At 38.3% G+C, this 27,107-nt stretch overlaps 1 protein-coding gene across 1 annotated transcript in view; it reads right to left on the reverse strand.

The window, feature by feature from the left end:
* Positions 1-21,600, reverse strand: part of CASS4 (Cas scaffold protein family member 4) — a 59,361-nt gene extending 37,761 nt beyond the window's left edge. The window contains exon 1 of the mRNA XM_036752110.1: positions 21,581-21,600. Within this exon, the coding sequence (XP_036608005.1) occupies positions 21,581-21,598 (18 nt within the window). The 5' untranslated portion in view covers positions 21,599-21,600. The remainder of the gene's footprint in view (positions 1-21,580) is intronic.
* Positions 21,601-27,107: the final 5,507 nt, after the last annotated feature.

A 27,107-nucleotide genomic window follows, 5' to 3' on the forward strand; every position in this document is an offset into this window, starting at 1 on the left:
ATAATGGAAAGTTGACTGCATTCTGTCAATTTTGGCTCTATATGATATGCATTAAAGAGCAGTAAAGCAGTTATTAAAACACATAAAAGTAAAGTCCCCTCGTATAAGAACCGTAGACAATCACTGAAATTTAGAACCTGGAGCACTCAGCTGCGCATTTACCTAAGGGAAGAAACTGAGGCCCAGAGAGGAAATGACTAGGTCTTAGTTCGCAGCTGAAACAAAAGAGCTGAGGAATATACAGAAGCTGCTGCTCATCAGGGGGCCTCTCATCTAGGGTGCTATTCTATGGAAGACCAGAAGTAAGGAGGAGGAAAAGGGGAAAGGACTCCCTAGACCCTCTGCCTCCTCTGGGGGGAAAAGAACCAGCACACGTTTCAGGTCTTTAACAAAACATTAGAGAGCTGCTTTCTGTCACTTCATCTGTTCTGAGCTCTGACCTCAGGCTTCTTTTTAACTCCACTATTAATAGAACGGTAAGCACCTTCCCCGCCCCTCCCCTTTGGTCCATTTCCTTAGTGATTGTGGGTACCCACAATGACTCTAAGGGAGTGGGAGTGCTTTAGTTTTACAACTTACAAATCCAGTTTTCCTCTACTTACTTGGAAAACCCAAGTCCATTGCAACTATGCAGAGAGACCTTAAAGTAAAAATGGAGATGTGAGAACCTTTGTCGCCTTGATATTAGCCCTAGCAAGTGAGCAGATTGGTGGAACCCTGCAGGGTCTCTGATGTCTCATTTCATCTTTAGTCCTAAAGTCTGATGATTAGGCCAGGATTTAGAGATGCCTATGCCACACTGAAGAAGAAAATTATTTATATAGATAAAACTCACACATGAAATGATTAGAAAACAATATGGTGGGACATAAGTGCAAAAAGAGGTATATAGACAAGATGTGCTGTAAGAATTCAGAGGGTGGAAAATTGGTTTGAACTAAAGTGGTAATGGAAAACTTCAAGGAGGAGCTAGGCCTTAAAGGATGGTTAACATTCTGTTGTTACCCAGCATATTGAACACCTTTCTCTCCTGTTTTTCTCTTCTCTCTTTCTTTTTAGAGATAGTCAAGGTTAAGTGACTTGCCCAAGATCACACAGCTAGTAAGTGGCTGAGGTCAGATTTGAACTCAGGTCCTCCTGACTCCACATCCTGTGTTATATCCACTGGACCACCTAGCTGCCCCTTTTCTCCCTCTCCCTCTCCCTCTCCCTCTCCCTCTCCCTCTCCCTCTCCCTCTCCCTCTCCCTCTCCCTCCCCCCCCCTCTCTCCCCTCACCTATTCTTTGTTGTCCTTTTTATTTTTCTTCTCTCTTTGTCTAAACCAAAGGTTCTCAAACTTTTTTGCCCATAGCTCAATATTCTTTGCCATGGTAAAGTCCTTACCATATATCCCTCAACAGACCCTTGGTGATCCTGAGGAAAGACTCCTGATAGAAAGTAGGATTTGGCTGAGACTTGAAGGAAGCCAGAAGATAGTGATGAGGAGGAAGAGCATCTACAAATGGGGGGGGGGGCAATGCACCAAAAAAGGGGTGGTGGTAAGAAGCCCTGGACTAGATGATCTCTAAAGTTCCTTTCAACTACTTAGTTCTAATATGAGAGAGAATGACATGATTCTAATCAAAGTCTTTCTTTCTGACCTGAGTGTGAACAAGCGCGGGGGTGGGGAAGCTCCAATCTGCCCCAGTGGAGAGAGTTTCCACTCCAGCGAACTCACAGCTCATTTTCAGTAATGAAGTATTTTTGACATGACATCAATATTCAGAATTTTAGCTATTCACAAGTTCTGTCAGTCCCAAGAACTTACCGTGACTTTCAAGAAAAGATGATGGGTTTTTTTCCTACTTCCTTTAAATGTCATAAAAGTATTTGGTTATTTTATATCAATTTGCTTTTTAAAGCTAAAACACCACAAATAGTGAAACATATACACTATTAACACTTAAGGTTGTAACTCATTTTAAGTATGTTAAACATGGGGCATGTCTATGTGGACAGAGTAATCCCTAAAGTCCATGGAAATCCTCCAAGAAACGTTCCTTTCTGATTAATGAAAAATTTACTTGTCTTCTTCTTATCAGAGAACCGGAAACAGACTCATAGTACCAGGAGATACCGATGGGGGCAGCTGTGTAGGGCTCTTTGATCATCTTTATTAAATTTTGCCTTCCTTTCCATGTACTTGGGAATAACTTATATTATGTAAATATGAAGAGAGGCCAGGAAAGGTCAAGGAAAAGAAAACTGTGTTGTTTGCATTAGTTGACTTTTGCTGTTCATTTTTATTACTTTTCCAAATAATAATATATGCAGAACAGCAAAGCTTCTGAAATATTTTTTAATCCTCTCTTCATCTCCACTATCCCTACCCACACACCCTAAAAAAGGAAGAGAAGGAGAAGGAGGAAAGCCCAGAGGAACTATTACTTCTCTGGGGAATTTTGATGGGCAACCTTCTGTAGAATATTTTATGAGCTCAAGAGGGAGACTATAGAGAAGCTAAAAAAAAATTTTTTTTAAACAGGATCATAGAATATAAGGGAATGACTGACCTGTCTATTAATTACACAGGAATTAAATTATTTTAATTAATAATTAAATTATTTAAAGTTCTAAAAATTAGAACTTTAGCACTGGAAAGGATAAATGTGGAAATGGAGGCCCCAAAAAGGAAAGAGACTTTCTAAGGTCATACAACTATTAGTGGCAAAAGCAAGACTTGAACTGTTGTCTTCTATTCCAGTGCTCTTAAGCTCCCTCTGAACAGACTCCTAGTTTCTCAAACATCTGCTTCACAGTTTTACATACCTTTCAAACAGGTAGTTCTGGCACTGTCTAGGCTGATCCAGTATCATAGGCTCATCACATTACAGATTTAGAGCTAGCAGAGACCTTAGATTCTGGGAATTTTATTACATGACTAGGAATGTGCTGGAGCCAGCTCAAACTTGCTGGAGAAGCAAGGATGGGGACAAGGATAAAGAGAGAGAAACAGAGAAAAAGAGAGAGAGAGAGAGAGAGAGAGAGAGAGAGAGAGAGAGAAAAAGAGAGAGAGAGAGAGAGAGAGAGAGAGAGAGAGATCATGCACATATAGAGAAGGCCTTAGAAGACACCTTACTGCTTGCTTTTACAATTAAAGAAACTGAGGCCCAAGGAGAAGAAGTAAATTGCCCATGGTCACATAGGTAGTTAAGTGGCAGGGCCTGGATTTAAAGCAGATTTGTCTAATTCTAAATTTGGTGTACTTTCAACTGCATCCTGAACTCCTTATAGACAGCTAAAGCTTGAGGCTTTTCTAAAACTTCTTATTTAAAGACTTCATTATATGTTATCAGTCCTATAATGATAGATATGATTAAGTGTCATAACAACAGGTCATCTGTGATCACTTAATGCTATCCTAATGTTATTTAAAATAAACAATAAATGACCACAATTCACATTCATGTGGTATTTCATGGTTTACAAAGCCCTTTCCCCTCAACAACCCTATAAGGTCATAATAGTGCCAATCTCTAGATTATTTGGGATGCATCTTACCCCAGTTAGGAAATTTATTAATTTTGCAGAGGACTAAGAATAATTATGCTATAAAGAATGCTGACAATGTATTGATTATCCCTACTCTATGCCTCTGAGAAAAAGAGGTCATTCTGGTTAAATACAAAAAGTGTGTGAGCTAGGAAGGGGTGTGTGTGTGTGTGTGTGTGTGTGTGTGTGTGTGTGTGTGTGTAAGAACTGGCTAATATGGTGCTTCTATGGAAATTCAATGGTACCATGCCATTCTCTGGCAGCTAGGTGACACCTTGGATAAAGGGCCAGGCCTGGACTCCAAATCAGAGTTCAAATCTGGCCTCAGACACTTACTAGCTATGTGACCCTGGGCCAATCACTAAACCCTATTTGCCTCAGCTTCTTCATCTTTAAAGTGAGCCAGAGAAGAAAATGGCAAACTATTCCACCGTCTTTGCCAAGAAAACCCCAATGGTGTCACGAAGTGTCAGACACAACTGAAAAAACTACTCAACACCAGCAAATGCCATTCTCCGGAATCAGGTCAGCATGCATTTAGCTAACAATTAAATTACTTTTAATGATTACTCCATGTTTTTCTACTCAGACTTCACAAAATAATCATGACCCCCTGAGTCACAGGACACAGAACAACCTTCTCAGCCAATCTCTACTCTATGGAAATAAAACCTGTCAAGATCAATGGGAAGAATACTGGATGGGGAGCCTCCTGACTCCCCTGGTTTCCTTTAAGTCCCAACTAAAATTCCACCTTCTACTCTATGGGAAGCCTTTCCAATCCCTCTCAATTCTAAGGTCTTCCCTCTATTATTTCCCATTTATTTGTATTTGTTTATTTGTACATCTTTATTTGCATGTTGTCTACCCCATTGGATTGTGAACCCCTTGATTGTAGGGATCTTTTACCCTTTTTTGTATCCTCAGCCTTTAGCGCAGTGACTAACGCATAGTAGGCACTTAATAAATGCTTAGTGACTACCTGATTGGAGGACCTGGACAAGTTCCCTTATTTCTTTGGGCCTCTGTTTCCTCATCTTCAAAGTGAAGTGGTAGGACAGGATGACCTCTAAGCTTTCTTCTTTCCCTATGAGCCATGTGCCACTTGAAATATGAACTCAGAAATGTTTAACTGCAAGATCCTAAAAAGTGCTTATCTAGATTTTTTTCCCCATCATACTTTAGGTAGCTATAGTATTGTATGGTTCTCTACTGACTTTCTGTGAATAAGCCTTGGCTTCCCAACTAGACTATAAACTCCTTGAGGGCAAGAATCATAGCTTGCTTCTTTAGTATCCTCCAGAGCACCTAGACCAGGATTAGGCCCCAGGTAGTTGGTTCAGTCAATACTAACTGAATTACAATGCAGACTCCTGTATCCACAGGGGAAATTCATAACATGTCAGCGATGGAAGCTATATTAAATACCTATGGCTTCTGAAGCAGTAGTTCTTAGAACTGTGGTCAACTCTCTATGCAAGATTATGTCTAGACTAGTTCCTCGTGCAGAATGCATTTTGTTGTGTGCACCAATGTCAGGAACAGAGATGGAAGTTGTCAGAGGTTCAGAAGCTGACAATATGAACTAGGCATCATGCAGTAGCAAGTGTCTTGAACATGACATGAGTAAAGCATATTACAAGAGGGAAACCCAGCCATTTCCTGATTCCTCCTCAAAAGCTTACCTAAGGAAATCCTGCCAGACCATGTATACCTCTTTCCCTCTTCTTTCTTTCTCATTCCATTTTTTCTGATTTTCTTCCTTCTTTCTTATCAATACTTTATATCACTTCCCTCACTCCCTCCTTATTCAATTATCTCTCTTTCCTTCCTCTTTCTTCTCTTTCTCAGCCTCCTGACTTTCCTCCTTTTTTCTTCTCTCTCAAAGTATAATGGCTGTTAGAAGACATCGAGTCCTCACTGCCACCAGCTAGCTCACTGGGCAAGTCATCAGTAAAATGAGGGATTAAATAACAATTTTTGGGTTTCTAATGTCCTATGATTGAAGATTATGTTCTTATTCAAACATCCCCTTCCCCCCTCTCCATTTCTCACCCTCTCTTATCTGTGTTTTGGTGTCTGACTCTGACTCTGTCTTTGTCTCTGTCTCTTTCTCTCTTTCTCCCTTTCCCTCCTGCTGCCCAATTTTCTCACCCTTGGAATAATTTTCTAAGGAAAAAAAATTGCTCCTCTCTTGAATTTTCCAAAGATCTGAGTTGTCCCAGATCAGTAAGAATCTCAATATGTCTGCCTATCTTAACCTCTACATTTAAAGGTAAAATTCAATTAGTAATGAGGAACTGAATGTTACTTAAAATTGGATAGAATGTAATATTTTATGATAATTATTTTCCCTCAAAAATGTGCTTACTTTGATTTTTTTTCTGTCTCATGAAGCTGGCAGAAATATGTAACATCTTTTATTTTCCTCTCCCTTGTCATGGCAAATTTATGCCAAACTGTGAGAGGGCTCTGGTATTCGCAGAACAGTGCTGACCACTCAGGATTGTTTCAGTAATCTGCATTTCATTCACTGAAATATTTGGAATGTTTTGCTGTGGTTTTTTTTTTAATGAGGTGACAGCTAAACAGTTACTTCTTGTATTCATCCTTCAGCAAAGAATACAGTTTAACTACACTCTTAAGGCTATTCAAAAGCCAAGTGGTTCAAATGAAGGACAGAGAAGTAGAACTCTGGTGTCCTTTTTGAGTCTGAGACTTGTTAAATAGCTTAGAAAAAAATCATTTTCTGTTTGCGACTCAGTTTCCTCTCTTGGAAAGCAGAACTTTTAAGTTATAAAAAGCATAGTTGGATGTACATGTGATAAATAATATTTGTATTTATCTAGTTGTTTAAATTTTTCAAACCACCTTAAGTATATTATCTCATTGTGAAGTAGATGCTACAAATATTACCTCTGTTTTACAAATGAGGAACCAGAGTCTCAGTGAGGCTGTGCCTTTCCATGTGGCCACATAGATAGGAAGTATCAGAGTATCAGAAGTAGCCTCTGAAACCATTTTACAGTACAGTAAAGATCTATTCCAAGCCTAATAATATTTATATTTTAAAACTTGACTTAATCAAACTAAACATTTGAACAATATGCCAACTCAGTTTTACCCTGAGGCATGGCTTAACTTTAGATGATTTTGAGTGATGGAAACCATCATTATACTCTTCCTTAAATTTAAAAAAAAAATTGAAACTTACAACTCTATAAATTCAATATCCCAGGCAATTAAAAATGTTCTAGAAAATATATCAGAGAAAATAAGTTTGGATACTTACATTGACCTTCATCCTGCCCTCCCCTTTTTTAAAATGGGGTGCCTATTCCATCTCCTGGAAAATCCCAGCAGAAATCTATTTGAATGAGGAAATCTTTCTACAATACTTTGCACTGGAATTCTGTGAGGTTTGCTTTGGAGTCACCCTGGACTATGCTCTCTCTACAGCTGTTCATACCAGGAGATATGGTCTGAAATCAACAGCCATTGGGAAATGAATAGGGCTAGTTACATAAGCAATTCTAACATTCTGGTTGGCTCCTGGTCAACTGTATGCAAATGATGCTCATGATAAATTCAGCTGTAGTCCTAAATTTATAGAATCTTAGAGCTGGAAAGGATTTAAAAAGAGCTTATCAGTCAAATCTATGCTTATTTTTCTACATCAGGAAACTGAGATCCAAAAAGAAATGACTTAGCAAAATTTTAACAATGAGTTAATATCCGAGCTGGGATTAGAATCTAGGTCTTCCAAATCTCAGTCTAATGTGTTTCCCACTACATTGTGGGGATGGTAAAGAACAATAAAAGCTCTAAAAATAGCCCCGGGCTCATGGGGAATATTGTGAACAAACGTAACTTTAATTTACTGTTTTTCCCTCCTGGATTGGGTCCAGGTTCCTTTTTGTGAATGCCTCAAATTCTCCATTACCAGTCAAGTGGAAAGGACATACCATAGAGGAACACTTGAAATCACAGGAGGCGCTACACAGTCATGCAATTTGGGGAAAAATGAATTTGACCAGAAAAGAAAATTTCCAGGAGTCAACAACAGAAAATAAAACACTTTCCTTGATGCCTAAATACTGGAGTTTTTCTAGGGCCTCTTAGAATCACCATTAGAATAAAACTATTGGAACTGAAAGGAACCTTAGAACACAGAATTTTACATCTGGGAGAGATCGTGGAACACAGCATGCTAGACCTAGAAGACATAGTAGAAATTATCTAGTTCAACTCTCTCATTTTCTAGCTCAAGGACCTGAGGCCCAGGGATAGGAAAATGACTTACCTAGGGTCACACTGAGCCAGAGCTATAATCCAGGTTTCCCTCATATAACAGAATGTTGAAGCTTAAATTAAGTAGTTTACCCATATATTATTTTTCCTTAATATTAGGATCTTGGGATGAGAGGTTGGTATAATGTGTAGAGAACTGACCTCAGATTCAGGAAGATGTGGGTTCAAGTCCCACCTCTGACCATTACTGTCTACGTGACCTTGTGCAAGTTATTTAACCTCTCAGGGCCCCAGGCAACTCCCTAAGAATCTAACTTGCAGAGAAGGTACCAACCTGCATTCATTATTAGAGCAAGTTCTACATGGGAAGTTCCCTAAATGAATAAAATCACTGATTGGTTTAAAGTAAGTTAAGATTACAGATCTAAAGTGAACTGAGAAGCCATCTCCTCCAACCTTTTCATTTTGCAGAAGAGGAAACCAAGGTGTATTTTCTACAGGGTATTCCTAAAGTCTGGATACATAGGCAAAAATGCATATTTTCAAGAAATGAAATGAATGAAATTTTCAACAACATTTTAGTTAATTGGAATATTAACAAATGACATCTTCAATATGATTTCCATCATTTGTGATGCAAAGGTTGATGTGCTTTGCAAGATTCATGTGAACTCGATACAATAACTCCACATTGCCGTCAATTTTAGCACATTCACTCTTTATGCGTTCAGTCAAGTATGTTGCATCTGTGATTTTCATTGAGTACACCTTCTCCTTTAGCATACCCAAATATTCCAAATAGTTCAAAATATACATTTTTGCCCGTGTGTCCAGACTTTAGGGACACCCTGTATTTGGGTTTTTTTTTTAAACATCATTGTAAATTCATTGTCATGAGGCAGCTAGATGGAGCAATGGACAGAGAGCCAGGCCTTGAGTAAGGAAGATCTGAGTTCAAATATGGCCTCATACACTTACTAGCTGTGTAACCCTGGGCAAGTCACTTAACCCTGTTTGCCTCAGTTTCCTCATTTGTAAAAAGAGCTGAAGAAGGAAATGGCAAACCACACCAATATCTTTGCCAAGAAAACCCCAAACAGGGTCACAGAGAGTCAGACATGACTTAAAAGATTGAACAACAAAATAGGCATAACCATACCTATAGATATCTAACTCACAGGGTTGTCATGAGAGTAAAATGTAATACCCCATCTTTGCAAACTTTAAAATGTTGTATAAATATTCATTATAATTGTTTAAGGTTTCTTCATCCAACAAAATGGGGACAATCTTCATGTCACCTACCTTACAAAGCGGATGTGAGGAAAGAGCTTTGTAAACTTTAAAGCACTATATAAACAAGCTACTTTTATCATTAACTTTATTTCTATTCTTTTTTTCCCCAAGGAGGAGTGTTAACAGATTCTAGAAAATACAAAGCACATAAAATAAAAATGATGCTATGAGACAATCTTATATATCCTTTGGCTTTACAACTTGTTAGACACATATAAAAGCATCTTAATACCTTTTTTCCAAACAATGATCTAAATCATTGATTTGAAAAATGGCCCCTAAAACAATTTGTTTCCCTGTCTTGTGTCTCCTTCTGGGACATAGGGGATATAGCAGTCTTGGATGTGATATTGGGAAGCTCTGAGTTCAAAATCCACCTCAGATGCCCATAAATTGTGTGACCAAGAGCAAGCTAATTACTTTAGTTTCCTCCTGTAATAAAATGGGGATGATAATGATTACACTACTTACCCTGAAGGTGTCATAAGGCTCTAAATGAGCTGCTGTATGAAAAATGCTGAATAAATGCTAGTTTGGTTCATTGTTGTTGTTGTTATATCACCATTAGGGATAGCCTTTTACAATAGGGTTCCTGCCTTCCTCCTTTCTAAGTTATTTCCTCTCTAGTTTCTTGTCATTTCCTCCGTCATCTTGACTCAAAAATTACTATATTATTACAGCAGTTTCTTCCTCATTCTATTATCATTTAGCTCACCCTTCTCTGAAATTTCATTTATCAGTCTTTCTCAGTTTTGTTTCTGTGTGAACACTCTGAGAGTCTAAAATAATAACATATTTGGATTATTAAACTTAGAGAAGAGAAATGACTCTCTTAAATTCGCTTCAGTATTACAAAAGACCAACAATGGTCATTAGTCTGAATACTCATTGGTGGATGTCATCACAGTCCCTTCACACCATCCTAGCCTATCCAAATGAATTTAATTCAATTCAATAAGCATTTATAGACAACTACTGTGTGCTACACAATAGCTCTGTAGAGACAGAAAAGATCTTCTTCCCTCAACAGGCCAACATTCTATTTAGCCTACATTTCTTCATCTTGTTCATAAAGATGTTTCAAGAGGCTTCTTCAGATTAGGATGGATAGCTAGCAAGAGGCCAATGGATTCTCAGTTACTTAATTATTTCCCAAGTTCTCATCAATGTGAGCACTCTCTCTACCAGTACAGATTGCCACCCCTCAAGCCTTCGCATCTTGTCCAATTCTTGTCGGTCTTCCCTCTTTTTCTTGTAATGTTTGGTGGATGCCAATGCAGCACTTGGGCTGTCGAGTTGTTTTCCTCCCTTCTTATTATATGATGAGCTCACTTCCTTTTTCATAATTATTGTCATTTTTAAAAAAAAATTAATGAATTATTTTTAACATTTTTAAAAATTTTTTTTGTTACAATTTTCTCCTCTCCAGCCCCGCCCCCACCCATTGAGAAGGTGATTTTTTATTGACTATACATGTGAAATCATGCAAAACAGTTTCACATTAGCCATGTTTAAAAACAAAAAAAGCAAGAAAAATGAAGTTAAAAATATACTTTAATTTGCACTCAAAGTTCATCAGTTCTCTCTCTGGAAGTGGATAGCATTTTTCATCATAATTCCTTTAGAATTGTCTTGGATCATTACATTAATCAGAATAGTCAAGTCTTTCACAGATGATCAGTTACCGTATTGCTATTACTGTCTACCACATTCTCTTGATTTTGCTCATTTCACTATGCATCAATTCATGCAGGTCTTCCCCTGTATTTTCAAAGACCCCCTTGTCATTTTTTATAGCAGAATAGTATTCTATTACAATCATATACCACAACTTGTTCAATTGATGGACATCATCTCAGTTTCCAATTTTTTGCCACCATAAAAAGAGCAGCTATAAATATTTTTGTACATACAGGTCCTTTTCCTTTGTTATCTTTGGGATACAGAACTAGAAGTGGTATTGCTGGGTCAAAGAGTATGCACAATTTTATTGCCCTCTGGATACAGTTCCAAATTGTTCTCTAAATTGTTGGACCAGTTAACAACTTTACCAACAATGCATATGTCCCTATCATAAATGTTCTTGGTGATATCTTTTCATTTCTTCATCTTCTCAAGCTAGAAATACAGGGCTATTCCTGGGCCTGATCTCACCATTGATGGGCATGGGATCTTATACTTGCTCCACTGCTCCATTTCTAACTTTAGGTAACAGTGGTTGCCCCCGTAGCCCAGAGATCACCACACTGATGCCAAACCTAGCTCAGACACATGATTGGCTTAGCTCACTGCAACTCAGAACTTCTGAGTTCAAGAGATCAACCAGCCTCAGGATCCCTGGGATTACAGGCATGAACCACCCCCACCCCCCATCCCCAGCTATGCCACTTCTTAATTATACAGTTGGATGATATGCAGAGGACAGTAGAAGGCTGTAAAATCTTTCCTTGCATTGAGAGCTGAATTAAGAGCTCAAATTATTAAGAAAGGGCCTGCATGTAGGTAGAAAAAAGAATTTCCTAATAGTAGTGGATGTGAAAAAAGCAACAGTTGATCTGAGAAAGATCTGGGGTCTCTCATGAATTGCAAGCTCAATGAATCAGCAGTGTCATATGACATCCAAGAAACTAAGCAGTCTTAGGATGCATTAAGAGAGGCAGATTGTTGAGGGACCCAGGAGGTGATGGTCCTTCTGTACTCAGCCCTGGCCAGTTCACACAGTATTGTGTTCTGTTCTGGACACTACATTTCAGGAAGCTCAATGATAAATTGAAGAGAACCTAGATGTGGACAAATAGGATGAGAAAGGGCCTTACATTCATGTCATATGAGTATTTGCTGAAGGAACTGGGGGAACTTAGTCTGTAGTAGAGAGCACAGTGGGAATGGGGAAACTGTCTTTAGGCATTTGAAGGGTTGTCCTTGGGAGGAGGGATTAGATTTGTTCTAATTATCCCCAAAGAGCAGAAATAGGAAAAGTAGAAGAAATTGAAACCAGAACAATGATGTAAAGGAAAAAAATTTCCCAACAATCAATGCCATTCAAAAGGAGAATGGGCTAACTCAGGAGGTTCCCTTTTGGTCTTCTAGTAAAAACTTATAGACAATTTGTTGGGTGTCTTGTAAAGGGGATACTTATTTAAGCCAGGGTGGGCTTCAGTGGCCTTTGAGGTCCCTTCTAATTCAGAGACTCTGATTCTGTCTAAAGCAGGCCCTTTAAGGTTTTCCTCCCATAGCCACATTGATGGGGTTGAATAGTCAAAAATAAGATGCCCAGCTAGACTTAAGGGTATGCTGGAACTCAGTGAAGCTGACTGTTCATATAGGAGTCAAACCAATGACCGTGGTCTCTACACAAACCTCTAATAAACAGTACAAATCCAAGGCTGATGGACAAGGGAGGAATGGGACAATTTTCAGAACTCTGCATCAGGACAACCAGGGTTCAGATCAAAAGGGGTAGATGCTGTCATATCAGGGTCAGGCCAGAACTGGGGAGTCAGAGAAGACTTAGACTCCCAGACACTTAAGAAACAGGAAGTGCTGCTGATGTTGCATGTTTTTCCACGAAAGATTGCAGAAGCTCAACCATTGTCCCCTGTTCCATCCCTGTGACTTTTTTCCCATCATAGCCCCTCTTATTCAAGTCTGCTCCTGTTCTGTAAAATGCCTTCAAGTTCATTGATTTCATGGCATGACCATTCAAATTTGATCTGCTAAAGTGTGTAGTTCTGTTTCCTACATGAATAACGATGGCTTCAAGACAGAAACATCACTCTAACCTCTAAGAGGACAACATGGAATCACTGTTTCTTTTCCCTCTAAGCCTTATTTTCTCTTTTCTAAAAAAGATAATTTGAAAACTGCTTCCACTATCCCTTCAAGGGCTGCAATAGGTGTTTGTAGAGTGACAGCATCATTTCTTGTGCACAGATATAATTCATAAAGCTCACCCCTAAAGGAAACTCTAAAGCCAACATAGAGCCCCTAAAGGAAGAGAAATGTTTGACACCATCTTGACCTCTCTTTACCCTGACAAAATTTTAAAGACGCTGAAGTCCTGTAGATTCTATCTCTGCACGATCTGTCATAACTACCTCCTCTTTTCCCGTCCCACTGTCACCACCCTAGTATAGTCCTTTATTATCTCTTGCCTAGATCAGTATAATAACCTCTTAACTGGTTTCTCCAATTCCAAGTGTCTCTTTCCTCTAATCCAGAATACATACCACTACTAGGTCTAATTATGTCACTTCTATGCTTAAAAAACCTTCAACAGCCACTCATGAGCTAAAAAGTGAAGTCCAAACTCCTTAGCCCTTCAGAGTATGGCTCCAAACTACCCTTCCAATATTATCATCACCTTTCCATCCAACCCTACGTGCTAGTCAAACCAAGCTACTTACTCTCCCCTCTCAACCCTTCCTACCTAGTCTTCCCCTATTGACATAGTCTGAAATTTATCTCCATGTTTTTCTTTATGCTTACAATACTGTTCTTTCTTCCCATTTCTGCATGTTGAATATCTATCCATCATTTAAGGCTCAGCTCTAATTCAATCTCTTTCATGAATCATCCCAGAAGCCTCAACAAGAGGTAATCTCTAATTTCTCATACTTTTTTGTACTTCTTCATGGTGGTAATTCAACTCTATTATATTCATTTGTGTAAAAGTTTTATTTCCCTACCCTATTTTAAGTTCCTTGAGCGTTGGGAACACATCTTATTTGTCTTTGCACCTCTTCCAGTAGCCAAGTTCAAGGCATTGCCCACAGTAGGTACTCCTTAAATCAACGACAAACATTTGGTTTGGTTTTTCATTTCAAGCCTTTGCTTTTGCTTTCCCTGTCTTATTGAGCTCTGTCCAGGGAGCACAGAATAGGAATTGAGTACCTACTGTGAGGGCAACTATACAGGGAGAAGGAGAGGACATAGTTTGCCTGTAGTAGAATATCCAAGATGAAGATTCACCAGAACACAGAGATGCATGGATCAGGACATCCTGAGATCAGCCAATGTCCAAAAGAGCACAAGAGAGGAACTTGTTAGCAGCAAGATCTAAGACAAGGCCTAAACAGTGTCTGAGAAAGATTTAGGTTTGAATAAGTATTTGAAGCAACTTATCAAGGAGGAATTAGCAGATCAAAGGTGAATACCAGACGTATGATTTAGAATGGAGTTCAGACTAAACCAGAGTCCTGGCATGAAGTACCCAGTCATCCAGAAGAAGATAAGCTACCTTCAGAATCAAAGACAGGGATTACTGATCTTTGACAACCATTGTGATTTATCTTACTCATTTTGATGATGGTATGCTGCTACCCTTTGAGCCTGAATCAAGACTCTGCTGTTTAGTAGACCCTGTGGACATGGCCTCCCTCCCTGGGTCTAAACACCATTCTTTCCTTAGGGCTGATAAAATACCATAAGGCCATTTGCTTTGTGGCTGGGATTGAATGTGAAATACGATACTCATCTTAAGACACAAATATTTGTTAGCTCAGTTCCATGACCCGGAAGGCATATTCTATTTAACGATTCAATGAAAACAAAACAAAAAGGAACAAAACATTTCTTAAGTGCCTGCTATATACAAGATACTGTGCCATAAGCATACCAGTTTAAAAGCTCCAGAAAATAACCCAAGATAGCACATAGTTTTCTTCATGTAATGTAGATTATGGGGGAAATTATCTGAAGATGGTTTCAATGGAGGGGAGGAAAGTGTCCCAGAAATTCTTATTCTTTTGTGAAAGTAGAATCTTATGCATTTTCCTGGTAGAGACCATCTGCTCTACAATGGAGTGAGTGTTGGCCAGAGCTGAGCTGGCTGAGGGTGAGCACAGCGTAATATAATATGGCATAATATAATAGACCATAATAACCACTGCCTTCACCGTTCAGGAAGGACTAGGAACTAGGCTTCTGTTCTGTTACCCCTCACTTCCAGCCATTTGACTTATGACTCCACCCAGAATCCCTTCAATTCTGATAGCTTGGCCAGGCCAAAGTTTCCTTTTCTGACCACCACTTCCTGTTCCTTCCTACCCATCTATGTCAGTTTTATCTGTCTGGGGTTTCCCTATCCCATTCTTCTCTACCCTTCCATTGTGGAACCCTCTGCAGCCTTTATTCTGTTATTCTGAAGTCAGAAAAGTGCTTTTCATATTAGGCCTGTGTCCTCCCCCAAGAAATTTCTCTCTCTCTCTCTCTCTTTCTCTCTCACTCTCTTTCTCTGCATATAAATAGATAGATAGATGTGTGTATACTAATACGTATACACACATATATATAGTAATAGATATATATTTTCTTATTACTTGTACATGTTGTATTCCTCATATTCAGTTCATATTAGGCCTCTAAGAAATTACTAAATATATAATATGATTTTATGTATATATTACATGTGTGTATGTACATATTACACACATATATGTATATGTTATGTGTATACATTATATGTATAATATATACACACACATTTTCATATTTACTTGTACATGTACATGTTGTGTTCCTTAATAGAAGGAAGGTTCCTTGAGGGCAGGGACTATTTTGTGTTTTGTCTTTGTATTCCCAGCACTTAACACAGTACATAGTAAGTATTTAATAAGTGTCCGTTGAATTGAATAGGATTGACCTTAGTAGTAGTGGGGAAATATATTATTCTTTTCTTTTTTTACATTAAAGCAATACCAGAAAGCACAGCATGTAGAAATTATTTGAAAGTAATGATGTTCTTTTATCTTTTTCAGTGGTAAGAAGGTTTAAAAAGATGTTTTATGCCTCCTATATTAATACTGAGAGAAATGATTATTAATAACCAATGATGTGGGGAGATGCAGAGTTCTCCCCCTTTTTCTAAAGTCCTCATTTCAAGGCTCAGCAGGATAGAATTTATGACAGCAGACAGGATTAACATTCTCCTCAATCTTGTTCAGACCCCAACCAGCCTTACAAGAAATTTAATCTAAGGTGGGGAAGCCTATTGTGTTCTACACAGGTGTGGGTAAAGATGGATTCTTTGATTAGATTGCCCAAGACTGGGCAATTAAAAGTAAATGACATAATCAAAGTTACATTGCCCCAGCCCCTCATTAGAATAGGTCCACCTCTAATTGTAATATTCATTCTCATCAATTTTTAAGCAATCAGAGTTGATTGCCACCCTCAGGAACATCTACTCTTCCAAGTGAGTCTACTGCCATGAGTCATCTTTGGTCCAAGAGAAACAGCCAAATGACCATTCCTTTTATTGACAAAATGCTAGCCTTATTAACAAAATGACTAATTACCCAGAAATTATATCTCTCAAACTTTCTAAGCATCATGGCATCTACTCGAATACAGCTTTTGTTTATTAATTTTTCCCACTAATATTCCTATTTTTTGATCTGTAATTTATTCTTCTTTATGAGGGACTCTTTAGCAGTCTTTGCCAGAAGTGAAGATTTTAGTAACCAGTTTCTATGTCATCTCTTTTCAGAGTATCCTTTATCACTATGTAGGAAGGCACCACATTTTCAAATAGCTCATACAAGGCAACAGCTTCACTGTCTTCATGTCTATGAACCAATATCCACACTTGACTGTCCCCCTCCCCCAAAGAATATGCAAAGACTTTCTGATGATGTCTGACTATATGTACTCCAAAAACGAATAGCCCTTAATCCATACCTATGATGGTGCACCCGTCATCTAATAATCGCAGAGTCAGGGTGAACACTCACTCCTAAACACACATAATAAAACATAATTATACAGTGTTCCCTAGGCTTGGCTCACTCCTATCTTGGTACTTACAAAGTTGCTGTCTCATATGACCATTCTTGTTGTTGAGTCATTTCAGTCATGTCCAACTCTTTCTGACTCTGTTTTGGGGTTTTCTTGGCAAAGATACTGGAGTGGTTTGCCATTTCCTTCTCCAAGTCATTTTACAGATGAGGAAACTGAGGCAAACAGGGTTAAGTTACTTATGCAGGGTCACACAGCTAGTTAAGTATCTGAGGTTGGATTTGAACTCATGAAGATGAACCTTCCTGATTCCAAGTCCGGTGCTCTATCCACTGTGCCACCTAGCTGCCATATGGGCACTATTGGTGCAGGTAGGCCAGGGCTCCCTAATTCACACATCAATGAATGAGTCTGGATTTGTCCACAAAATGGAGTCCTGGTGTGAGAGGGTTACTCCTAACAGTATAACCAGATACAATTTTATGGAGACTTTTACAAAGTCTCTTTGTGCCATGGCTCTGACTCAGGTGAACACTGTGAACTTTGCTATCTTATTTATCTTTAAAAATCTCTCTAGCTTCTCCCTTCCCCCAGTAATGGTCTGGTAAATGTTTAATAACTAGCTCTCTGAAAAAGAAATATACACATGATATACTTTAAAATTTTATTTGCATTATTACTTTCTTAAGTAATTACTTGGGTAATTACTTTTTTCCATCACTTTCTTGAGTCTAGATAGTGAGCAAAACAGTAAATCAAGCCCTCATTTGTAGCATTTACTGGTTTCTGAGATGCAAATGCTCACACTGAAAATTTAACAATTGGCTCTTGGGAGCCTGCTTGAACTGGCTCCAATCCTCAAAGAAATCCTGGGACTTTTTGTATGTCATTTATTCTCATTTTTCTTCTCCTTAAAAGGCCCTCAGCTCCCCTGGAAGCTCTCAGGCATATAAAGGAAATAAACAAAAAAGATTTTATTTAAACGAAATGCAAAACAGGATTTAGATCTTGGCCCATAATCAGGAATACTCTAAGTCCTGCTACCCACTAGATCCTATGTAGTTCATCCAACTATACTATTGTAGCTCAGAAGCAAGAGAGTCAATCTTCCCTCATGAACCTGCTCTATGCCCGTAATTCAGTGCTAGTAAAGGTCAGGGTCTGGGGTTGCCTCTCTGTGTTATGGATCTATACTTCATTGCACCTTGGTTCTAGTCCCTCCTCTGTTCCTTGGTTCCCCAAGCGCTGTTGTTACAGTCCTCCTGTCCCCTCTTCCCTTTTTCTTCTACCACCAGTTCATCATCCCCATCTAATGCAGGCTTTTCTCTTTCCAAGGATCATGTGGTTGCAATGGTCTTCATTAAGGGTCTCTCCCCACGTCCCTATCTAGTACAGAAACTTCTTTCCTCTGGAGGGCCACATGGATGCATCAGCTTTCAACACAAGTTTCTCTCTAGGTCTGTCCACAGCTTGGTATCTCCATCCCATTTGCTCTTTCTCTAACTCCATGTGGTATTGCTGTCTTATACTTAAGCAGCTCTTCTTTTGTACCTATGTCCTGGGAGTCTCCTATGCATGAGTGGGGAGAGGTTCACCTGACTTCTTGGCACATGCCTGATACACAAACACTTGAAGTTTGTTACACAAACTACTGTTTCGGTAATTGGGGTAGTCATAAGGCGTTTGCATATGATTCATATAAATAAGGCTTACATAGATTACACTGTTATCTATTCGTGCTTGTAGCAATAAATAAAAAGTGCTATTGTATTATTTCTTCAATGCATTCTTATGTAAAAGCTGAAAGCAGTGTGTTCATATGGTTGTCATTCTGTTTCAAACTCTTAATTAAAACAGACACAAAGTTGAAATTGTGGAAAGTTGAAAAAAGTGTAGCTGTGAGCTTCCCTTTCTGTTAAGTATGAGTAATATCCTCTCTGTAGCTATGACAACTTTTCAAATAGTAATCATTTTTTCAGTTAAAAATCATAAAAGATCAAGGTTGCCAGGGTCTACCTTCTCACTTTACCAACAGGAAAACTAAAGCCCACAGAGGTTAAAAGAGTGTGCAAGAATATCATGATTTTGTTCATAGAGATTTGTCATTAAAAAGAAGTATACAGAAAGAAACACAGATTTTGAAAACCCACCGAAAGTTACCTAAATTATCTAATAAACAGAGAAATAAAAATTAAGACAACCTGTATGTCTACTTTAATGGCAAAATAACCCCAGAAATGGTAAACCAATATTGGCAGGGCTACAGGGAAATAGGCTTTAATAAATTTTTTTAAAAAATAAAAACTAGTGAATTATTAATATGAATGCTGATTGTGGTAAACATTTTGAAGAACAATCTAGTAATATGTAATATGATCTAATCAACAGATAATAATTTTAGACCTGGTGATTCCATAGTGAGGCAACAGAGTAGATAGAGACAGCTGAGCATCAAGAAGATCTGGGGTTAAGACCTGAGTCTGATACATACTGACTGTGACTCTGGACGAGTCACTTTACTTCTTAGTGCCACCTCCCCATGGACAACTAAATCTCTAAGACTCTAAGTTGCAGAGATGGAGCAGAGTTAAATTGGGAGGAGTTTCCTCACCTGGGAGTTCCCTACTCCATTGAAATCAAAGGTCCAGCCCCTAGCCACTATCTTTAAAAACAGCATAGAAAGTAAATAAAGACCTATTGATGCAATTGTTATCTCTGCTTCTCTATATGTAAGAAGAAGAAAAAATTAGAAACAGCTATGTTTAATGTTTATAGAATGGCAGACTCAACTGTGATATTTATAGTATGGAATATTATGATGCCACCAAAAATGATAAATATGAAGCATGAGAGAAAATATGCAAAGGCCTGTATGAAGGAATGCAGCATAAAATGATCAGAAGCTTCTACCACATAACGTTTGAAGAAAGCACCATGGTATATACATGATATACATATACATACATATAGATAATATAACACACATATGCACATATGTATATACTGTATATGCAATTACATATGAAACAATGTGCCATAATGGATAGAGAGTTGGTCTCAGAGTCAGGAAGACCTAGATCCAAATCTTGTCTCTGAAACATGCTGGCTGTACTCCTGGGAAAGTCACTTAATTTCACAGTGCCCCACACAGCAATCTAAGACTGAAAATCGCAGAATGATCACAGATCTGCATTGGTGGAGGCACTTTCTTCACCAGGAAGGGGTTCCCTGCAATAGTAAAATATGTCCAAATATAAACACACACACACATACACACATATAACCCCTACACACACACACACACACACACACACACTCATGCACATGCACACATTTGAGAGCCAAATGTAGCAGAGCAACAGTCTTGGAATGGAACAGAGAAGAAGAAAAGCATTTTTGTTTGTTTGGTTCTAGTTTGTTCAATGTTGAAGGTTTACACAAAATTGTATGTGTTTGTTTTCATCAATTGTTACTAAAAGTTGATTGATTAAATTTTAAAAGTTAATTTAAAAGTTAATTGATTAATAGTTTGTAAATGATTAAGTTTATAATAAAAAATTAAAAACAAAAACCGTGTACCGAATCATGAATTATGGCTTTAAAAGGAAGCTTTGGGTCAATAAATAAATATTTATTAGCAAATACTATGTTCTCAGCACTGGCTCCTAACCCATTGTCAGCATTGTCAGTGATTTTAAAAAAAGTAGAACAATGATTAATATTTATCTATCACTTAAAGATTTGCAATGCTCGTTACACTGGGTGTTCCAAAAGTCACGGCTTAAAACTGACCAAAGACTTTTGGGACATGATTGCATTTTGATCATGACCCTCCCCCCTTTCCCATGAATTAAAGTACTGTAATCATAATTATCCCCATGTTATAAATGAAGACACTGGGGCTCAGAGAGGTAAAGCAATTTCCCCATAGTCATGCACTTAGTGTCAGAGAAGGGATTCAGACCCAAGTATTCCAGACTGTGATCTAGTTCACTTTCCAAACAATATAACTAACATTTATATAGTGCTTAGCATGTGCCAAGCATTGTGCTAAGCACTTTACAATTATTATCTATTAAATTCTCACAACAACCCTTCAAGATAGGTGCTATTAATTTCACAGATGAGGAAACTGAGGCAAATGGAGGTTAAGTGACTACATCAGATTGACTCTTTTTGGTCCTACCTTTCAACAAGTTTACAATTTAAAATAAAAACCAGCTAGTTATTGTTTAACTGTGAGTTACTGGCTTTAAGTGAAATAAAAGCAGTAGAGGGTGGAGGGTGGGGCAGGGAAACATTTGGAATAGTTATTCCTGAAAGTCCAAGCGAAATTCTAGGCAAGTTTAGTAGTTTTATCATACCTGGGAGCACAGTGCTGGATACACAGCAGAAGCTGAATAAATACTTGCCAAATTGACTGTTTGGTGACAGAGAAATACTATTGTTCCTGTTACCCAACACACAGAAGACAGGGAAGGATTCCCCCAGCCACTCATTACTTCACATGGTTTCTCTGGGGCTGAATCACTGACAAAGAATTGCATAGCACAGGTGTCCCCCACATTAGGTTACAGATGGACTTAATTAGCTGAGCTGTTGGCCAAACCATGACTCCCTGTGACTCCACTAGGGCATTTGTATCTCTTCTGTGGTAAAGAATGAACTATTACATTTAGCCAAATTACAAGTACCTGTGTCCTATTCAAAGGGCTCTTTATTTTCTTTTTCCTCTTCCCCACCTAAATAACTGGGTGTCACTTACCTCTGGAGATTTGTTCATGATGCCAGTTCCTTTCAGGTTTGTCATGCCAAACAGTGCTGCTTGTAGTATGACAGACAGTCACAGCGGGTTAAGAAGGAGGATGGATGATTAGGCAATGTCACTTCTCAAAAGGCTACTTCAAAGACGTCATCTGACAACACACAGGAAGGTGGTGAAAGGAGTCTCCTAAAAGGCAGTATTTCTAGGATGGCTCTTGAGTGAAAAATGAAGTGGATGTGTATAAATCCCTAAATATGATCTCCTCTCGCTCTTCACTAGTTTTCTGTCACAAGCAGAGATTGCCCAAGTCTGTTTGCCAGTCTCATACTCGTTTCACAAAACCACACACACAGGGAGAAAAAAAAAGCCAGCTTACTATTCTATAGAAGTTCCTATTTCAGATGATTCAGTGAAGAATGCTATAGGCTCTGGATTTTGCATGCCAAAGTCTGATAGGTTCACACTAGGGTGAGGTGTGACTTTCTCCATTGAAAAGAAGAAGAAAAAAAGTGAACTTGCAAGCTTTCTACATTTAAAATCCTCTTTATTATCAAAGGGTTGGATGTGATAATATAGGTAAAGTGCTTTGAAAACATTTAAGCATGTCATGATACCTCCTTAATGCTTGTGCCTTTTCTCTGACAATTTTCTCCGAATTAACTTGGTACATAGTTGTTTGCATGTGTTAACCTTGACACATGTTGTCTCACTCATTAGGCTATAATAAGATCCTTGAGAGCAAGGACTGTCTTTTGCCTTTATTTATATTCCCAGTGTTTAGCTTAGTACCTGGCACATAGTAGGTACTTAATAAGTGTAGTTGACAAATGTTAATTATATCATCAACATCGTCGTGGTCATCAGAACAAGGAAGTGGTCCTGGGTTCTTAAAGGCTCTGCCAATGGAATAATTTGGGAAGCTCTATTTATATCAGAAAAGCTTTGAATATGCTTTGCAAGTATGGTGTCCAAGTTCCAGCCCACCCAAATGCAAGAAGGGTCATTGGTAGAAGGCTGGCCACTATATGGTGATTTTTTTTTAGCCATGGCCACCCATGAAACCATTTGTCTCCTTTCCACTTCTATAGTGATAGTGGTGAAGTAGTGGGAAGAGAGCAGAGGATATGCACAGTTGTATGGTCCATAGACCATTTTCCAAAAAACCATTGAGCTGACACTCAAATAATCAAATGGATTTGTGATCTCATCAATGCGAATGTTTTCTCCAATGAAGCAGATCACAATCCATCCATATCTGCCTGTTTTCATGTGATTCTGTTCATGTCTTTAGAAAAGGAGAGACAGAGACAGAAGGACAGAGAGAGATACAAAGAATGAGACAGAGAGAGAGAGTCAAAGACAGAGAAAGAAAAAAGGAGAGAGAAAGATGGAGAGACAAAGACAGGGAAACAAAGAAAAATAGAGACAGAAGGAGAGAGAGAGTCAAAGAGACAGAAGGAGACAGGGATGGAAAGATAGAGACAGAAATAGAGATAGAGACAGAGAGATAGCCAGAGAGAGATAGAGACAGAGTCAAAGAGAACAGAAGGAGAGAGGAACAGAGACAGATAAAGACAGAGAGACAGGGACAGAAATACACAGAGAGAAATACAAAAACAGAGAAACAGTGAGACAAAGAAAGACAGAGATACAGAAAGAGAAAAAAAGAGACATACAGAGATACAGAGACAGAGAGAGAAATTGGCAGAGTTAGTTTTTGATATGCACAAAGGCAAGAAGTAACATCACTTTACTGGATACTCAGGCATCTTCCCTTGTAGTACTCATGATGAACATAAGCAAACATAAACTATAGCTTAAGTATCCAACATCTGTTGAAGAAAATAAAGATTTTAAAAGTAGAGACTTTAAAAAGTCTTTTAAAAATACACTTTATTGGTATCTTTTGTTGTTAAATCACCTTAAGTTCTCTGTATTCCTCCATATCTCTCTTCCAAAGAGCCATCCTATATATAAAAGTTTTGTTGTTGTTGTTTTTTAATGGGAAATCCCTCCACCTCTGCAAAGGACTAGGAGGAGGTGTCTTCTCGTGTCTCTCCTTTGTGGTCATGCTTGTTCTTTGTAATTTTATGACATCTATTTTTTATTGTTTTGTGGTGGTTATTCTTTACATTTACTCTGTTTTATCATTATGTATATTATTTTCTTGATTCTTCTTCACTCTACACTATTTCATGTAAATCTTTTCATGCTTCTCGGTGTTTATATATTCGTCATTTCACACAGCACAGTAATATTCCATTACATTCATGTGCAACAATTTGTTTAGCCATTCCCCAATCCTTCAGTATCTCCTTTCTTTCTGAAGATCTTTGTGCCCACAAAAAATGCGACTATACATATTTGGTTTATATGGAGCATTTCTTTTTATCTAAGACTTCTTGGGGTATATGCCTAGCAGCAGAGACTCTGGGTCAAAGAAGATGGACATTTTCATCACTTTAGTTGCCTGATTCTGAATTGCTTTCCAGAACGGTTGCAGTAATTCATAGCTCCACCAAAAAGGCAGTAGTGTGCCTATCTTTCCACAGCTACTCTAACATTGACTATGAAATATGGAAAGGCTATCAAGAATTGAAAAGATCTTCCATAGAAATCAATATGTACCTTGGTACGTTGAGATATCAAAGCAAAGTGGGCAGCAGGGTGAAAATTAGGTTGGAAAATAGGATGTGAGATCAAGAAATGAAAGAGGCCAAAGGCTTACAAATGACTCAGATGCCTCATGCTCATAAATCATGAATACCTCCTAGAGGAAGAAAGTTGTAAGACACAAGATATGGTGATCATCTAGCAACATTTCAAAAAAAGTGAAAATTATTATATCTTAACAAACAGTAAATGTCTGGTCACCACCATTGGAGTCATTTCAGAGCCTGCTGTCTGATTTCAGTGTATAGTTCAGTTATCAACTGGTTGAAAGACCAAATCAAAACCAACCTGGAACAAAAAAAAGGTGGAAATAAGACCATGTGTAATTGCAACAACTCTGTATCTTTTCAAAGGGTTGTCATCACTCTTATTATTTTCATGATAAAGACGTTGTCCCTATCACTACTTCTTAGAGATTAATTGATGTGAAATAGTAAGTACAATGAGGAAGCTATAAGAGCCCAGAAACTGTTTTATCACCTGGGGCTGGAAAGGTAGAAGCAGAACCAGAAAAGAAGTGAAAATGGCTGACCTGGGCCATTCCTCAAAATGGGGGTTCTGGGAGGGACTCATCAATGGAAAGAGGAGCCACAGGAGCAGAGGGATGTTGCAGTGTGAGGAGGCAGCTGAGGCATGGTGACATAGTCCAGAGGCACAGAAGCAGAACCAGGAGAGGAAATATTTCTGGCAGGCATTCACAAATAATTCCCTACATCTCTAAAGAAGTGATTTACTGAGAGATGTAGAGGATACAAGATTCTTCTATATCTATTGCTTAGTAAGTTTGAAGGGACATCTGACTTGGCAGAAGAAAATATATCCCTAAATGTTCTCATCAAATAAAAGTGTCTCCAACACAGGTTAAAATCCTAGAAAATATTATGACAGACATGATCATAGAGAGCATTTTTTTTTCAGTGATTCACTGTTAATACAAGTGACATAAATTGTGGAATACATGCTCACCTAAAATGTTTGCCATTGTCATGGAGGATATCACAGAATTTCAGAATTAGAAGATAACTTTGAGACCATTGACTTCATCCTGTATCTAACCAAGAATGCCCCATTAACATCCCAAACAAGAAGTCACCCAGCCCTTGCTTGGTGGGTCTGCCTGCCTCAAGTCTCTCCCCACTTCAGTCTATTAACCCTCTAAAGTGATTTTCCTAAAGCACAGGTCGGATTATGTCACCACCACCCCTCCCCACAATGAGCTCTAGTGGGCTCCTATTGCCTCCAAGAACAAATACAAAATGCTCTGTCTGGCATTCAAATCCCTTCATAACGTAGCCCCTTCCTAGCTTTCCAGTCTTCTTATAGTATATTTCCCAGCTTTTTGATCCAATGACATTGGCCTCCTGGCTGTTCCAGGAACAAGGTCTTCCATCTCTCAGTTCTGGGCAATTTTCCTGGCTATCTCCCATGCCTGGAATGCTCTCCCTCCTCTACTCCAGCTTTCTTTTGTTGTTGTTCAAGTCATTTTCAGTCATGTCCAACTCTTCATGACCCAGTTTAGGGTTTTGTTGTCAAAGATACTGGAGTGGTTTGCCATTTCCTTCTCCAGTTCATTTTACAAATGAGGAAACTGAGGCAAACAGGATTAAGTAACTTGGCCAGGGTCACACAGCTAGTAAGTGTATAAGGCCAGATTTGAACTTAGGTCTTCCTGACTTCTGAGCCACCTACCTGCCCCTAGTTTCCTTTAAGTCCCAACTAAAATCCCATTTTTTACTAGAAGTCTTCCCCAACCTTTCTTAATTCCAGTGCCTTTCCTCTCTTAATTATTTTCTATTTATCCTATGTATAGTTCACTTTGTATATATTTGTTTGCATGTTGTCTCTCCCATTAGATTGTAAGTTCCTTGAGGTCAGGGACTATCTTTTACCACTTTTTATATCCCTAGCACTTAGCACAGTATCTAGCAAATAGGAGACTCTGAAAAAATGTTTATTTATTGATTGAGTGAAGATGTCCAGTGAAAGGATCCCCATCGTCTCTTGAATCAGTCCATTTCATAATAATTAGGAAGTTTTCCTTATATTGAACCAAAAACTGTCTCTCTACAACTGTCCATTGATCCTCATTCTACTCTGTGAGGCCAAGATACATATATCTAATAGTTCTTTTTTTTCTTTCAAATACCTGAAGACATGTGTGATCTACCTTGATATTCTCTTCTTTCTGTAAATATCTCTACTTCCTTCAAATGATTGTCATATGGCATGATCCTTCACCATTCTGTATATCCCTGTGGATACTCCCCAGCTTATCAATGTCTTTCCTAAAATGTGATGTTTAGAACCAAACATAAATTTCTAGCTATTATCTGAGCAGGGCAAAGAAGAGTAGGATTACCTCCCTTTTTTCTGGACATTGTGCTTATATTTACCTAGCCTAGGATGATGACATCTTTTTTGACTCAAATTTGACTTAAAATTTCTCCATCTTTTCCCACACAGACTACATTTCTCTTCCATCTTGTATCTATGAAGTTGATTTTTTTCAGCCTAAGCATAGGATTTCATATTTATTTGTTAAATTTAATTTTTAAAAGTTTGTTTTTATTTCTTAATAAATATTTGTTTTTATTAATCTCTCTCTCCCTTTAATCCCCCTTTCCCAATGAGCAAATTAAAAACAAAACAAAAATAAAGACCTTAATACATAGCTGCACAGTCTGACAAAACAAATTCCCACATTAACTGCATCCGAATATGTATTGTCTCTTTTTACATGTTAAGTCTGTCACTTCTCTATCAGATGGCAAATGGCATGTTTTATCTATATTTTTTTTGGACTCATGGTTTAGCATTGTGTTGATCCAAGTTCTAAAGTCTTTCAAAGTCTTTC

Source organism: Trichosurus vulpecula, chromosome 3 (genome assembly GCF_011100635.1).
Source record: "Trichosurus vulpecula isolate mTriVul1 chromosome 3, mTriVul1.pri, whole genome shotgun sequence".
NCBI classification, from domain to species: Eukaryota; Metazoa; Chordata; class Mammalia; order Diprotodontia; family Phalangeridae; genus Trichosurus; species Trichosurus vulpecula.